This window comes from Rhipicephalus microplus, chromosome 2 (genome assembly GCF_043290135.1).
Source record: "Rhipicephalus microplus isolate Deutch F79 chromosome 2, USDA_Rmic, whole genome shotgun sequence".
NCBI classification, from domain to species: domain Eukaryota; kingdom Metazoa; phylum Arthropoda; class Arachnida; order Ixodida; family Ixodidae; genus Rhipicephalus; species Rhipicephalus microplus.
This window is the reverse complement of record NC_134701.1, coordinates 77,570,482-77,588,605: the sequence shown is the minus strand read 5'-3', so window position 1 is coordinate 77,588,605 and position 18,124 is coordinate 77,570,482. Positions and strand designations below refer to the sequence as shown.

Sequence of the window (18,124 nt, the reverse complement as noted above, 5' to 3'; positions counted from 1 at the left end):
TAATAGGTAGTGATATGACAAACACTTTCAATGACTTGTTTCTTACTCTTGACCACCCTTTAGATAGTACTACAGATAATAATTATACGAATTCTCACACAGACCACAAACTATTTCTTACACCGATGATCGACAATGAAGTTGTCCCGTCTATTATGGCATTAAACAGCAGTAACGCCACTGATGTTTCAGGCATTCAAGTATAACCAGTGAAATACTTATTAGATATTCGAGCACCTTTTCTAACACAGATATTTAACCAAAGTTTGTCATACGAACCTTTGTACGTGACATCCAAATCGCTAAATTGACAGCAATAATCAAAAAAGGAATAAAAATAAAATGAGCACCTACAGGCCAATATCCCAATTACCTGTGTTTTAGAAAGGCTTTGAAAAAATATATTCAGAGAGCTTGTAATCTTTAGTAGACCACCAGAATCCTATGCATACGGCGCAATTTATCTTCCGCAAAAAGTTCACCAAGCTTGCCCTCCTTGAACCGAAAGAATGCATATCAAAGAAATTTGAATGTGAAGAAATGGTGCTGAGTACATTTATAGATTTTTGAAAGGCATTCGGCCTTGTTACCCATAGGATTTTGTTGAAAAAGTTGGAAACTTATGGCGTCAGAGGCATGGCACATTCATTAATTTCATCATATTTGAAACAACTAAGTAAATCTGTAATTGTTGCGGGAGAAAGATCAGATGAAAAACCGGTCAGTTATGGTGTTTTTCTGGGAAATATACTAGAACCATTTCTATTTTCACTTTATAATGAAGAAACTCCTACGATAGGTAATACAGACAAGTTCATTACATATGCACATGACACCAGTTTACTTTTTTCAAGGAACGTAAAATAATCACTTAATTAATAAAGGTACTGAAGTGCTATCGAGAATGAAATAATGGACGATTCAAACTACTTAAAAATTGACATTAGCAAAACTAAGGCGATATTGTTTCAACCGCGGAACAAGATCGTTCAACTAGGACCAATAACGTTTAATAATGCAGAAATTGAGTTTGTACTATGAATAAAAAGTTTCGGCGTCTATTTCGATCAGCACATGACATGGGATGACCACATCAATCACCTAATTAGCAAGCTATCTAGTACAATGGGTGTGATGAACTGTGTTTCTTTTGAATGTCCTATAAGCATCATTATGTTCTTGTATAATGCTCTGTCCGTACCAATACTTATTTATGAACTGTTAGTTTTGGGGTAATACTAAAAAAAATTGGCAAGCTCGCAGTTTTACAAAAACGTGTGGTTTGATAGGCGTGCAAGGTTTCATACCACTCACACACCAGTGACCTCGTTATAAGACAAAACATCGTTTCTGTAAAGTCAGTCTAACTATATTCTGTGTCGGCAGTGCTAATCTAGCCAAAAAAAAACTAGTACTCTACAAATGCTAGCGCGATTACAGGTCAACCTAATAAAGTATGATATATTCGCAAAGCTGAATATGTTAAATTAAGAAGTGTCGCGCTAACTACGGTCAACAAATGCTTCGGTTCACGCTCCCAGCTTTGTTAAATAGAATCTCTAAAAAGCAGGTTTTTATTATTCGGGAAACCTCAATTAAAGAAACACGGAAAATTTTCACCACAATGTTCTTATCATGAACATGCCTTGTAAAGAATGCCGTTTTTTTTTCTTTTTCGTTTTCTCTGTTTTTTTACAGAAAATAATTCATTTATTTATTATCTTTCGGTAATACGTCTATACATGCACGTTACTTTTCTGCATGAAGAACGTTCATGTACATTATATTCTGCATGTTTTCATATTCCTGTTTATTTTGTTTTTTTTTCTCTGTTCAGTACCACTTTTTACGCTGTAGGACGTGTAAGGTGGCCATGACACTTTCAAGCTGATTGTATAAGCGTTTTCCGCTGGTCTCCCAGAACATTTTGTTTTAAATAATTGATTAAATATATATATATATATATATATATATATATATATATATATATATATATAATGGCTGCCACCATATCTGAATCAGTGCGGGATAACCTTTGCTAGTGTGCCTCATGTGAATCTTCTTGATTGTCAGTACATGGCAGAGGATTCCAGCAATTTGGACACCTTGCAACGCAGCTTTAGCTATTTGATGTCGTGTTTGAGTGAAATATATAGGAATGATCTGTGTGGGTAGAAACGGCTCCACAGTTTCATACTATCATTGAGTATATTTACTACAAAGAAAAACCAATGCCCAGTGGCTCATATGTAGTTAGCCCAGGAATATTCCGTGGTGAGCATATTACGTTTCTTACTGAACGGGGCACTCTGTGGCTGGTACAAAAGACGTTGCGACTTTTTAGCGGTGTGTGCGCGCATGTGGCTTTGAGCTCCTGAGATTTATGCTTCGCGACTATGTGGGATGTACAGTCGATGATACGGCGAGAAAACTTTTTCTCACTGTTAGTTGAAGGTTAATAATGAAGCATGGAACATAATTTTATTTTTCTTTGCTGCGACTGTACATAAGCGCTCACTATATATAATTCTGGTAATTCGTTTTTGTCTGTTTTTTGTTACACCCACAAACACCGCGGACATGAGGCGAAGTCTATCAGGCGACTGCTGTGAGGGTGCAGCTGGTAAGGCAGAAATTAGTGTAACTTATACTGACCCATGTCTGCGCATAACGTGGTTTCTACATTTACTAACTAAACAGCTGTGTGAAATATTTCGGTGTGCAAAATAAGTGAGCTTTGCATCACTGATAAAGTTGCTAGCATGCAACCCGCATTCATGAAAACAGATACAAATAACGACAACAGAATTAACTTTATTTTGCTGCAGGCGTGCACAATGCCGAGCTACAACAAGTCGTTCAAGGTAGACACGACCTTCCAGGCGGTGGTGGGATACGACAAGGTCGAAGGCTGGCTCTTTACTTTCGATAGTGCAGAAACGCTTCGAAAAAAGGTCAGGACATGTGTCATTTTTGCAGCAGTACTAGCCAAGCTAAAGCGCTTCATAAGCGTGCTGCCTATTTGGGATTTCGATGTATGCCATATGCATTTGTTGATTGAAAAAAAAAAACTTTTTTGTAGTTTGGTAGATAAGCGATAATACGGAAACACGCTGAACCATAGGTCCGAAGTGAAGACGTGGTCGGTAACATCAGCTCAATAAAATACAAAAACAATAACAGGAATAACTATAACAACAACATAAATAACACCAACAATAACACCACAGCTGGGGTTTTGTGTCCCACAACTACGATATGGTTATAAAATATGCCGCAATGAGGCTTCTCAATATTTCTACCATCCGGTGTTCTTTAACGTATGTACACCGACATTGCACAGTACACGGGTCCGTCGCCTTTTGCTTCTATCAAAATACGCAAGCGGCTTGCGCACGAGTAGAACTTCTTCATGGCCTTTTTGGTGTGCATTTCACAGCGTATTTGCCGCCAAAAGACGCACCCAGAAGAAAATGAGCACAGCGACACGGCTGGTATTTCCAATTCTATTTATTTCAGGATGCAAAGCTTTAATACTGAAATACAACGCAAGCGCACTAAATGACAAACACATCTAACAGAAGAAATAACGCCCAAGGAACATAATATCTGACGTGTGCAGTTGTAAAGATTGTTCGATAATACACGCTTCACCGAACGTCTGAGTTAAAAGGCTCCCAAAGCGACGTGAGACATTTAATCATTGCTTCTAAGCCAACAATCACTACGTCCTATAATTGTGGTTCAAACTTGCATGTTTTGTATTCCACAGGCCAATGCGCAAGTTGATTCTCATTGTCTGGATTTAGCTCAGGTTTCGCAGTTCACAAATCACCCGCTGTGTTCAACATAATACTGCCGCAATACTTATTGTTGGCCTAGTTAGTACTTGCCCAATGACATGCTTTGGCGGCAAATAACACAAACATAAAGTAAAGGAACATACAATGACAAGCACAAGTGGCGCTTCCAACTAAAGTAATCCGGGCGCAAACCCAGACTTAAGTACCAACATACAGACATGCGCAGTCTGATTGATATGTGGGGTTTAACGTCCCAAAACCACCATATGATTATGAGATACGCCGTAGTGAAGGGTTCCGGAAATTTCGACCACCCGGGGTTCTTTAACGTGCACCCGAATCTGAGCACACGAGCCTACAACATTTCCGCCTCCATCGTAAATGCAGCCGCCGCCGCTGGGTTCCCGCAAACTGCTGGTCAGCAGCCGAGTACCTTAGCCACTAGAACACTGCAGTGGGGCAGACATGCACAGTCTTTACACAGCCTTACGCTATCCCGCTATCAAATAATAGGGAGTTTTAGAATAGCGCACCGCGAGCCCTTGCGCTGCGGTTGCTGCCACTGCGCATGCGTCGTAACGCGAGTCGGCGATCACGTTTGCGGACCACACGCAAGAAATGCGAAATTGCGTTCTGTGATGGCAGCCCGCATGTGGCCCGCAAGCGCTGGTTTCTAGGCTACGGCGTCGCTGCGATCGTGTGTTCCAGTTCGCAGCAGGGCAAACACTATGCTAAAACTCATATTGCGTCCGCTACGCCCGCAGCGCCCGCAGCGCTTGCAAACGGTATTCTAAATATCCCTAATCTTTTCTCCGATACGTACAACGTCACCAACAGTGCACTGATGCACCTTTCATTTTTCTTTTTAATGTATTAGGCTTCCGCTCACGCGCAGTTTTATACCTACTTCTACCAAGAATCTTAAACTTATTCAAACGTGGTGCACACCCGCTGGCTTTACAATGCAAATGCAAAAGCGCCAAGCCATCCGTCATTAGATTCAATCCTTGCTCCCCAACACGTTCATTAATGCAGTGCCCGGAAGTCCCAATGTACGAGTTGCCACGAGAAAGGGGAATCTCATAAAGAACGCATTTGGCACATGTCCCGTACAACGTGCTATGCTTCTTGTTTAATTTGAAGGCAGCAGAGGCTATAGGAAAGGAGGTTGTTCCGATTAAGAAACCTGAATCGAAGGCTAAGATTAAGGTTCCCACAATATGTGAAGACCTCAAGTTAGAAAAGTTGGCAACAAAAGTTGGCAACAAAGCTACGGCAATAAACATGTTTTTCAGCGCAAAAACACACAAACATGATGTACTCTTAGTGGGTGAACGAAGTATAGTGAGCGAACGGCCCACACGGAAGCTTTCACTTAGTAAGCATCTACAGAAGCTGCTAAAGTGCATTAAGATCAAGGACCACTTCTTCACTAGCAGTTCGAAAGACATAGTGCAGTTCCTGAGAGATAATGAGCACTCACCTAACAATGCCTTCTCAGTGGATGTGGAAGATCTTTTTTACTCAATTCCACATGATGAACTCTTCTTTAAGGTGAGATCCTGCATAGGAGAAAGTCGCGTCATACTCTTTCAAAATGTGGCTGACGTAACGGTAGATAACTTTTTAACTTTGTTGGAAGCCAACCTAAACAGTACTTCTGTATCTTTCACCAAACAGCTTTTTCTGCAGAAACGTGGTATTTGCAATAGATCCTGCATTGCGGCAATGCTGTGCAATATCATTTTATCTAGTGTTGGCTGGTTGCTTGATGAAGCTTATAATCTGGATTGCACCTTGAACGTTGCTAAGGCTTTAGGGCTATGGATGACTTTTTAATTCTTTTTAACAGGCAAAGCTCCTTGACACTATTCGATGATATTTGAAATGTTTTTAGGATTCACGGAAAAGGACTGGTTTTTGCAAAGGAACTGCCGCAAGGTAACACTCTGCAATTTTTAGATGTCCGTTTATCTTTTCATAGCGGGCAAACGTGCTGGCAATATTTTCCTCGCGCCAAAAAAGGAGTAATGCCGTATGACTTGCCAATAAAAAATAGTCAAGCGTGGTATAGCTATGCTCTGCCTGGGATCTACTCTCGAAAAATTGTACACGCACATGATGCAGACGTCTTTCGAAAACCAGTTCCAGCGACTTGAAGCAGTGAATTTCAATAACTTGTTATTGGCAGCTGTCTCCGAAGCGCTTTTGCGGAAAGCAAAAAGGGAAGGTACTAGAGGTGCTACGGGGGAGCAAGTAACTGAAATTGTAAGACCTACAGTGATTGTTAATGTTCATAAGGTCTCCCACAACATGAAAAAGGTAGCATGCCAGTATGGAGTACCTGTCGCCTTTTCCGCGCCCGCAAAACTGGCTCAGCTCTGCCCGAGAATTGCTCGAGGGGTGGAGGCGAGCCGTCAGGGATTCGGCGAGAAACATGACACAATGTACGAGAAATGCGCCAAAGACGTTGTTTATGAGATTCCCCTCTTATGTGGCAACTCATATATCTAGACTACCGGGTGCTGTAATAATGAACGGGTAAGGAAGCATGAAATAAATCTAATGAAGTATGGCTTGGCGCATTTGCCTACGCATTGTAAAGCCTGCGGGTGTGTACAACGTTTAAATGAGTTTAAAATTCTACGTAGAAGTAGGTGTAAAACTGCGCGTGAGTTGATGGAAGCCTATCATATTGAAAACAAAGGCGAAAGGCGTATCAGTGCACCGTCGGTGACGTTGTACGTATCGGAGAATTTTGTTCAATAGCTTGATAGCGTATGGCTGTGTGAAGGCTGCGCATGTCTTCATGTTGTTACTTAAGTCTGGGTTTGCGCCCAGACTTTAGTTGGAAGTGTCGCTCGTGCTTGTCGTGTATGTTCCTTTACTTTGTGTTTGCGTTGTTTGCGGCCAAAGCATGGCCACATGTCAGGTGAATCTCTTCCGCCATTCTTATTTTTCATTTATTTTCATTTATTTTATTCGGACATTTCCGCAGAAATGCCCACGAAGGGGGCAAAAGGAGAGTGTGTCTCCTGACTTGGCCCCTCTTCGTGAGGCACCTCGGGCAGGTAGAGCAGGACAGTACAAAACACCATAACATATTTTGAAATACAATACAAGTTGAAAAACAGTGAATACTATAAATATTACATGCATTACATATTTCCTTTACATACACTGTAGACTTGTGTTCTGTTTATTACATTGTAAATTCGCTTCTTAAATTGTGTTATGTTTTTAGCCTCCTTAGCGTATTCAATTATTTCAGGAATCCTGTTGCACAGAAGAATGATTTGGTTATTAATTGACTGTACACCATAGTTAGTCCGGCACATTGGCCCGACCAACGCAACAGTACGCAGATTATACGTAAGATCTCTGCTTAAGTACACATCAGAAAAAATCTGGAAATTATCTTTAATTTTTTTGAAGATTAACATGGCTAGTTGCATCCTATAGCACTCTGGGAACGGGAGTACATTATACATATAAAAAAGAGACATATTAGTGGGGACCGAGGTACTTATCAAACCTAGTGCGCGTTTTTGAAGAAGAATTATACTTTCTGTATTTGTTTTGTTACACGTACCCCAGACTAAAATGCAATAAATGATTTGCGAGTAGATAAAAGAAAAGTAAAGCTGCCGTTTAACTCTCCCTGGAAGGAGATGCTGTAAGCGTCGAATTAGACCGATCGATCTTGATATTTTTATTCGCAGGTTGTCCACATGGTGGGACCAACTAAGGTCACTTTGAAAACACACACCCAGAAACTGAATTTTATTTACCTGCGCAATATTTTCTCCATTAAATATCAGAGAGATAGCATAATCTATAGGCCTATTTTTTTGTTTGAAGAGCATAAATTTAGTTTTTTTTATGTTTAGTTCTAGCTGATTGACTGTAAGCCATGATTTTAGTTTATCCAACCAAGAATTTGCAGTTATTTCAATATCGCGAAGATCTAAACCAGAAAAGAAGGCATTGGTATCGTCGGCGTACATGACTATGTTTGGTGTGAACTGAATGTTAACTATGTCATTGATATAAAGTATAAAAAGTAGAGGACCAAGTATCGATCCTTGGGGAACCCCATACTTAATTACGCCCAAATCAGATTTATAATTGTGGAGCTGTACATATTGTTTCCTGGCCCAAAGATAGCTTTTCATTAGATCAAGCGCAATCCCGCGTATTCCATACAGTTGAAGTTTCCTAATTAATATATCGTGCTTTATCGAGTCAAAAGCCTTACGGAAATCGAGAAATATTCCCACAGTGTAAATTTTTTTTTTCAAAGTTATGAAGTAGGCTGTCCTTAATACGGAGTAAAGCAGACTGAGTTGATCTACCTGGTTGGAATCCACACTGTTCTTCACAAATGACATTTCTGTTTGCTATAAAAGAAAATACCCTCTTATATATCAGGCGTTCCGCGACCTTAGAGAAAAGCGGCAGAATAGAGATTGGGCGATAATTTTGAAGTTCATTTTTATCACCTCCTTTAAAAATTATTGTTACGCGAGCTATTTTCATGGCACATGGAAAAATTCCCGTCAAGAAGAGTCTGTTGCATATGTAAGTGAATGGGGCGACAATCAAATCAGCAACTGCCTTGATAGGTGCTGCGGAAATGCCATCTTCTCCTGGTGAGCTGTTCTTTAGTGAGCATATGACAGTGGCTACTTCCTCCTCGGTAACGGGTAATAAAAACAAAGAATTAGTGGAAGAGCTTTCAATATAGCATTCAGCCGGTTTAAGGTCAGTCGCTTGTGTTATATTACTTGAGGATCCTGCCTCAAGGAAATGAAGGTTAAATTTGTCTGCCAGTGCCTTGCCACTGAAGTGAATATCGTTTATCTGTATATAGCTAGGGACAGTGGCTTGTTTTCTTCCTATCAATTTATTAACCGAGCTCCAAACCATTTTTGAGTTGTTAATCACTGTAGAAAACTTGTAGGCATAGAAATCTATTTTCGCCTTCTTGAGGTCTTTGTTTACTTTGTTTCTAAAATTTTTAAACTCAATGAGGTCAGTTTGTTCTTTTGTTTTCAAAAAGTGCTGGAAAAGTTTGTTTTTTTTATTTATCCGCTTAAGAAGTGCCGGCGTAATCCACTCCTTTCTTGCTCTCCTGTGTTTCTTTACAACAACGTACGGAAAAGCAGTATTGTAGTTACTAACCATTTTTGACATAAACAGGTTGTATGCCTTAGACGGATCAGGTTCTCGGTACAGGTCATCCCAATTGCAGTTAAACATTAGAGAGCGAAAACGGAGAATATTTGGATCGTTTATATCTCTACGCATGTATTTTGGAGAATTCTGCAGTTCTGGCATTGTTAATAGTGCGAAAAAAGGTAAGTGGTCACTTATACCAGAGCTGAATACTCCGGCTAATGCACTGTCAGGGGATAAATTAGTGAAACAGAGATCAATGATCGTTTCTGATGTGCTTGTTATTCTGGTAGGAGTGCTAATGATGTTTTCGCAGCCATGAGACAACATTAACTCCATTAATTTTAGCTTAATAGGACCATCTTTTGATATATCTATATTAAAATCACCAAATGATATCACGAACCATCGATTAGAATTAGCATGATGTTGAAGCTTCTCTAAAAACTCAAGAAGTGAGTCAGTATTACCATTCGGGGGGCGGTAGATCAGTACTATTACAACCTTGTTGTGTATCACAGTAACTGCTTCGAAATCACTACACACAACACAATAGTCGGGCCACGCCTCATAGGGCAAATTTTGTTTGATATACAAAGATACACCGCCACCGCGTTTTCCAGTTCTGAATACTGATTCCATATTGTGATTTCCCAAACTGACCACGTCTGACTGTGAAGAAAACCATGTCTCCGAGAAGCCCATGATATCAAAGTCATAGTTGAGGTGTACTAATTCGCTTTCAATTTCCTCACCCTTGTTCCTCATACTCTGTGCATTAATATGATAAAGGGAAAGACCACGTTCAGAAAGAAAGTTCGAGTCCTTAATCAAATTCTTGAAAGAGACAGCATTGTAATGCATCGACTTGATCATCAAAACAGAAAAAAGCCATAAAAGGCGATAGGTACAGTAAGTGTTTAAACAATCTTGTTTAGATCATCTTCAGATGCAATTCGGATTGCGCGTGCTTCTGAATTCTTTCTGACAAAAATCTTTCCCTGTGGAGACCAAGTGAATCGATAGTTCATCTCGGTGGCTCTAGTCCTTGCCATCCAAAGGAGCTTCTTATTTGCAGGAGTTAAGTTATCAAATAGCTGAATATTACTGTTTTTTTCTCTTAGTTCGGCACGTTTAGCAAGCCATGCTGCCTTCAAGCTCAGTCGAGCGAATCTTATCAGTATAACTGGGGGTTTCCCTTTACGGGGTGGCAAGCGATGCATGCTTTCAACGTCACAGTCAGATAGTGTCTGCAGGTCAAGCCTCTTCGCAAGGTCGTTAACTCGTGACAGGGTATCCTCTTTTTCAATAAACGGCATGCCATGAATTTCCAGATTCTGGCGGCGACTATATTGCTGAAGGTCATTTAGTTCTAGGTTTATCTTGCGAATTTCTTTTTCGTCAAAATTTTGTTCCACAGCTTCTACTCTGTTGCGGAGGCTTTCTATGTCTCTATCGTGCCTTGCGCTGATTTCAAGAAGCTTGTCATGCGTATCTGACATGTGCTGAATGGATTGTTCAATGCTGGAGACTGCTTTAATTCTGTAAGGTCATCGACCTTAGTTGTCAAGTGCGCCAAGCATTTGTTAATTTCCGCAAGTTGCTGGCTCAAGGCTTCCGTTAAAGCTGATTGATCAGCGTTATTATTCATCTGAGTGTGCCTAGATGAAGGCACACGGCAAGTCTGACATTTTAAGGCTCTCTTTGCCTCTTTCCCTTTCTTTTTATAGGTACGTTCACTTATTCCGATACATTCTCCGATGTGATAGCATTGCCGGCATTCTGCACATGTTATGACATCCTCATCTTCAGAAAAGTATTGTTTACAGGATTCACATACGTCACTCATTGCAGCACTTGTCTAGTCACAAAATACAAAACTCGAGGACAGCAGTAGCGGCAGGAGCAGTTTCAAGCGATAAATAACGTACCAAAACTAACCAACCTGCGCATGGGCAAGAAGACAGTTAGGACCGTGCTCCGCTGAACCGTCTGCCGCCACTGCTGCCCGAAATGTGGTTGAGTCCCACGATGCGACCGAGTATATAAAGGGCGGGGGGCGTATCACCAGCTGGTCCGTCAAGTGCCCGCGCAGCGCTGTGGTGGATATGCGGATAGTACCAACTTTCTTTGGTTTCAGTTGGTCATTCCCGGGGCAATGCAGGCTGGTATGGATGCGCGGATGACGTCCACTTTGCGGGGTTTCTGCGCATGGGCAAGAAGACAGTTAGGACCGTGCTCCGCTGAACCGTCTGCCGCCACTGCTGCCCGAAATGTGGTTGAGTCCCACGATGCGACCGAGTATATAAAGGGCGGGGGGCGTATCACCAGCTGGTCCGTCAAGTGCCCGCGCAGCGCTGTGGTGGATATGCGGATAGTACCAACTTTCCTTGGTTTCAGTTGGTCATTCCCGGGGCAATGCAGGCTGGTATGGATGCGCGGATGACGTCCACTTTGCGGGGTTTCTGCGCATGGGCAAGAAGACAGTTAGGACCGTGCTCCGCTGAACCGTCTGCCGCCACTGCTGCCCGAAATGTGGTTGAGTCCCACGATGCGACCGAGTATATAAAGGGCGGGGGGCGTATCACCAGCTGGTCCGTCAAGTGCCCGCGCAGCGCTGTGGTGGATATTCGGATAGTACCAACTTTCCTTGGTTTCAGTTGGTCATTCCCGGGGCAATGCAGGCTGGTATGGATGCGCGGATGACGTCCACTTTGCGGGGTTTCTGCGCATGGGCAAGAAGACAGTTAGGACCGTGCTCCGCTGAACCGTCTGCCGCCACTGCTGCCCGAAATGTCATATATCATGTACAAATGTACATATCAGATACAGAATACCACTTTTGTTGCTATATATACGGCCTTACGGTCTAGTACCCCGGAAGTAAGGGGTGGTGCGGTTGACACAGCTCGACAGGGGCTTGAAGACGAGTATCCACAACACCACCCTGCCAATTTCGTGTGGTTGTGGCCCTTCGAGTAACCTTATAAGGATGTGGCACCACCACAGTTCTTACGGTCTTAGTTTGCGTATCAACAGTCACTGCTTTATGCTTGCTTTTGGAATGAAAGGCCTGTACGGCGAAGCGCTATTTTAACGTTACCACGCGATCAGATTGCTGTCGTTGCGGTCTTTTTTCCTGTAGATATTGAAATGCTAGGGACCAGTGTACTAAAATTTGGGAGCACGTCAAGGACTTCAGGTGCTCTAAACTTTCGGGACCCACCACTAAGGTGTCTCTGGTAATATTGTTTCGTAAAATGAGACGGGACGTGACTATTTGCCAGTGTGTTTACACCGATTAAATTGGACCGTAGCACACAGAGTGTGCATACCAGTCCTATTCGTCGTCGTCCACAGAATGGTTCACCCTTCATGCAATAGCTACGTAGCATTACCCCCCGGTTGTAAAAGCACCGGCTAGGTGCATTATATACGTGTTCTTCAGAGCGAGGGTGGTATGGTTTCAACCTATTAACGTGGAATACGTCACTGGGGGGGGGGGGGTTGCAGACAAATTAGTCTCGGAGACTGGAATTACCTCATAGGTAACGTCCGTTACCCGTCTTATGATATGGTAAGGTCCCTTGTACTGAGATAGGAACTTCTCTGATAATCCAACACGACGAACTGGGCACCAGAGAAGTATTACAGAACCAGGTGAGAAGTCAACGTCGACATGCTTGCTATCTAGAGAGACTTCTGAGTTGCTTGTGAAGCCAACAGCTTAGAGCAGGCAATCTGACGTGCGTGGTTGGCACGAGCGATAGCATCACGTGCGTATTCACTTGGCGGAGGTGCAGTAGTGGGTAGTAGGGTGTCTAGTGGTAAGGTCGGATCATGGCCATAGAGCATATAAAAAGGTAAATGACCTGCGGTATCTTGACGAGATGAATTATAGGCGAACGTCACGTGAGGTAGCGCTAGTTCCTAGTCATGATGGTCAGATAAGACATACATCGAGAGCATGTCCCTGAGGGTGCGATTTAGGCGTTTGGTAAGGCCGTTTGTTTGAGAATGGTAGGAAGTGGTCAGTTTGTGTTGCATTGAGGAAGAGCGATAAAAGTCATCGAGTACACGTGAAAAAATGCACGTCCACGATCGGTGAGCAATTGCCGAGGAGCGCCATGGTGTAGAAATACATCATGGAGCAAAAAGTTGGCAACGTCAGTAGCAGTGTTGGTGGGGAGCACTCAAGTTATGGCAAACTTGGTCAAATGGTCTATAGCAACGGCGATCCACTTGTTTCCAGTGTTTGATTTAGGAAATGGTCCGAGGAGGTGTACACCAACACGAAAGAAAGGTTCGGTAGGGATGGAGATTGGGTGAAGGAGTACGGCAAGGGGTGCGGCAGGTCGTTTTCGACGTTCACATTTAACGCAGGAGGCCATGTAGCATCGAACGGACCGCGTGAAACTACGCCAAATGAAGCGGCCTCGAACGCGGTCGTACGTGCGATATACGCCCAACTGGCCGGCAGTTAGTTCGTCGTGAAGCTCATGCAGGGCCGCTGAACGGAGATGAATAGGAACGACTAGAATTTGCTCAGGGCCATCTCGCTGGACGCTACGACAGTACAGCGTGCCATTTAGGAGAACGTACATGCGGAGTGACGCGTCGTTAGGGTCAGATTCCAGACGGGCAATGAGTGACCACAAGGAAGGATCGCGACGCTGTTCGTCACCAATCAGACAAAACCCAGACATGGACATGACGCTGCAGAGGCCAGGCTCGTCGACTGATTCATCTGGTTACTCAACAGGGTAGCGGGACAAGTAATTGGCGTCCAGATGGAGGCGTCCAGACTTGTAGGTAACTGAGTAGGAGTACTCCTGATGATGCAACACCCAATGACCAAGTCGTCCAGAAGGGTCATTCAGTGAAGAAAGCCAACAGAGGGCGTGATGATCTGTGACAAGGAACGTGTGGCCATACAAGTAAGGACGAAATTTCTAAACCGCCCAGACAAGGACAAGGCATTCTCGTTCTGTTATAGAGTAGTTGCGCTCAGAATTTGGTAGGAGACGACTTGCATATGCAATTACACGATCACTGCCCCGCTGTGTTTGGGCCAATAAACTGCGCCGATGCCGTGACCGCTAGCGTCTCTGCGCACTTTTGTTGGAGCATCTGGGTCAAAATGTGCAAATATTGGTGGTGTCGTTTGAGCGGTGATTAGTCGCGAGAAAGCGTTAGCTTGAAGGGGACCCCAACAAAAGGAGATGTCGTGTTTGAGAAGGCCTGTGAGCAAGTGTGCGAGCGCTGCAAAGTTCTTCACGAACCGGTGGAAGTAAGAGCATTTGCCCACGAATCTGCGAACTCATGAATAGAGCGCGGAATGGGAAAATTCGTTACTGCGCGTACTTTTGCCGGGTCTGGTCATACACCGGAAGCGTCAACAAGAAGGCCCAAGACAGTAATTTGACGAAGACCAAAGCGGCACTTCGAGGAATTCAGCTGGAGACCTGCATGTGTGAATGTTGATAGAGCGGTCGAAAGGCGTTCAAGGTGTATGGCGAAGGTGGGTGAGAAGATTCTCGCATTATCTAAGTAACACAAGCACGTCGCCCATTCAAATTCTTGAAGCAGCGCGTCCATCATTCTCTCGAAGGTTGCTGGGGCGTTGCACAGACCAAACGGCATTACCTTGAATTGGTGAAGGCCGTCGGTGGTAACGAATGCAGTTTTCTCACGATCCATTTCGTCTACAGCAATTTGTCAGTAGCCAGATCGGAGGTCCAGAGATGAAAAAAGGTGGCGCCATGAAGACAGTCAAGTGCGTCGGCAATACGTGGAAGAGGATACACGTCTTTCTTGGTTATTTTGTTGAAGTGCCGATAATCAATACATAAATGCCAGGAGCCGTCTTTCTTCTTTACCAAAACCACTGAGAAGGCCCAAGGGCTTGACGATGATTCGATGATGTCTTTCGATAGCATGTTGTCCACTTTCTTCAGAATCACTGCTCGTTCTGATGCGGACACGCGGTAAGGCCGACGGTGGATGGGCCCAGAGTCACCGGTGTCAATTCGGTGCTTGACAATATTAGTCTGGTCATCACAGATATCAAAAATGTCACCGTAGGATGCCAAAACGCGGCAGATAGCGTCGGTATTATCAGGCGAAAGGTCTGGTCCAACCATAATTCGAAAGATGGCTTCGGCAGAACCGGGTAACCGCAAGACTTCGTCTTGGTCCGGAACCGTTAAAGCGACAACGTTTATGTCATCATCTCTTATGGCAGTGAGTTGAGCAAGCGACGTCTGGTAAGGAGCACTTGAGGAATGAGGCCAAAATTTAGGAGCGGAAGAAACGCACAGTTTTCCACTGTGGTGGCGATGGTATGCGGCACTGTAAAAGTGCGCGTTAGTAGTGCGTCTGTTATCGGCGTAACGATGTAGTCTCCGTCGGGAACTGGAGGGGTCGATTAAATACAGACGTATGTTACAGCTCAAGGCGGCAAACGAACAAAAGTGGTTGGAGCCAAACAGCTGACGGGCTTTTCACAGGCATCAGAGAGCAGGGAAAGGTCGAGGCTGAGCATGCCAGAAGAACAGTCAATTAAAGCCGAGTGTGCGGAGAGGAAATCAAGCCTAGTGTGAGGTCATGTGGGCAACGATCTAGAACGGCAAAAAACAAATATGGCATGAGGACCAGCAATGTTGACATGAGCAGTGCACATTCCAACGACTTCTACAGGGCCGCTATCAACAACGCGTCTTTTCTTGAGTCGTAGAGGGTGTCATAATCTTCGGCAAACGGCGGCGTAAATGTGCGCTCATAATAGATAGGTGGGTGCCTGTGCCAACAAGGGCAGTAACAGGAACATTGTCGACTTTTACTTTAATGAGACTGTGGTGTGTGGGCAGCGTCAATAGAGAATTTCCGGGCGTCGTTTGTATAGCAGCATCATCTCCATAAGCTACAGTATCTAGTTTTTCTGCTGTGATTGTCCAGAGAAGCTCGGCGAGCAAAAGTGCCGAGGCGGTGGAGAGCGGGATTGGTGGCGCTGCGGTGACGGGAAGCGGCAGTAGCAGCAACCGGAAGAAGGGGCGTCAGTGGGGAGAGGCTTGTGAGGAGGCAGCTAGTAAAAGCTTTTAGGTGTAGCGGCTGGGCGTCCAGAAGTGGTAGGGCGCATTTAAGTAGGGTAGCTCTGACCTGGTGGGTTGGACCAGCGGCGACGGCAAGAACGAGAAATGTCAAGGTTGATGACAGGAAAAGCAGATAGGCTGGTCGTCAGGGGATCGCCATTGCGTAGGGTTCCGAAGGGCAATGATGGAGAAGATGGGCAAGCGTTACCTGAGGAGTATGGGCGTAGTTCAGGGTGAGTCACGGGACACGCTGACGGAAGACCAATATTAGCAAACTCCTGCCTTACCACAGCTTGAATTAAGGCTATAGATGGGTGTGATGGGTCACTGGCTTGGTTTGTAGAAGCCGGTTATGAATGGGAACTGAACAGGCAGCTTCAAGCTCCCGACGAACATTTTGGGTTACTTAGTCATACCTGGGTGGTAGGCGAGTGGCTTAACACGATTAAGTTGCGGCTGTGTTGGGCAGCCATGTGAATCTCTGCGTGATACGGCGGCTTTTGGCGTGTTCAAACCGCCGGCACTCTTTGATGGTTTCATTGACGGTGGTGACGTTAGTGTATACAAGCAAGTTGAAGGCATCATCGACGATGCCTTTGAGCCCAATTGATACCTTCTCAAGCTCGGGGATGTGTTCGTCAACCTGGCGGCAAAGGGCGATGACGTCGTGAGTATACGTGACATCGGATAAGGTAGACGTCGGTGTCCGAGTAGCCAACTGATCTCGCGCAGTTATCTGTCATGCAGCGGTGTTCCCAAAAAGGTCACGGATCTTCTCCTTGAAAGAGTCCCAGCTGGTATTGTCGGCTTCGTTCGTCTCGAACCACACCCGTGGAGGACCATCAAGGTAGAAAAGCACGTTGGCAAGCATGAGTGTCGAGTCCCACCTAAAGCTGGCGCTGATCCATTCACACACGTTGAGCCACTTGTCAACGTCAAGGCCATCCTGTCCGAAAAATACGCCCGGATCCTACGTAGGTAGGAATCACAGAAGACGGATGGTGAAGACGATGATCCTTGAATTTGTGACATGGTAGGACCCGTGATGATGCCGCCGTTGCGGAGCTTCGTGATGGGTACAGGGAAGGACCAGCACGTTCACCACAAATGTGTTACGTAAAATGACACGGCTCGTGATAACACCACTACCTATCGCCTGCAGCAAAAAAATTCGCAGATCTCATGTAAAGTGGGAGTGAATTATATGCAAAGGACGAATCAGGAAGGCTGATAGCTCAATTGAAGATTACCTCAAAGTTACCGAAGCGGACGTAAATTATGCCGTACATGAATTCCACGTCACGATTACTATGTTTGGACGTGTCTTTTACCTTCGCTGTGTATCCACGTCGCATGACAACGAATCCGGCGTATGCGGAGATAGCGGAACGGCAGTGAGCGAGTTATCAGTAGCATTTACTCGCGTTTTACACGACACGCATATTTGCATTGTCATGCTTAGACGTGCTATTTACCCTCGTCATCCATTCGCGTCGCGAAATACAAAATTTGGTATATTCGAAGCAAGCGAAAAGGCCGCGAGTGCACCATGAGTGTAGTATGTTGTCATGTTCTTGCATCACACGCAAGTAATGATTATCATGTCTGCGCCAGCCATATAGTTTTGGGATCCATTGACGTCAGGTAACATGAAATTTGGTAAATGTGAACTAACGAAAGAACCGGGAGCACACTATGAGTTTAGCATGTTGTCATGTTGTTACATGACACGCATGTCATGATAATCATGGTTGGATTTGTCATTTACCTTTGTCGTTCGTTCGCGTCTAGTCATACCACATTTAGCATATGTGAAGCTGGAAAAACAGCCGCGAGCGTATCATCAGTGTGACATGTAGTCATGTTGTTACATGACACGCATCTCATGATTATCGCGTTGGGCGCAGTCACATATTTTGTTTATTCATTCACGTCCTGTAATACCAAATTTTTATGTTCGAAGCTAGCGAAGTGGCCGCCAGCGCATCAGGAGCATGGCATGTAGTCATGTTCTAACATGGCACGCATCGCATGACTGTCAAGTTTACACCA

The 18,124-nt window shown here is 44.3% G+C and overlaps 1 protein-coding gene across 1 annotated transcript in view; it reads left to right on the top strand.

The window, feature by feature from the left end:
- The window catches only part of LOC142789991 (uncharacterized), an 84,797-nt gene that overhangs the window by 60,567 nt on the left and 6,106 nt on the right, over nt 1–18,124 (top strand). Inside the window, exon 7 of the mRNA XM_075885021.1 lies at nt 2,829–3,035. Within this exon, the coding sequence (XP_075741136.1) occupies nt 2,829–3,035 (207 nt within the window). The remainder of the gene's footprint in view (nt 1–2,828; nt 3,036–18,124) is intronic.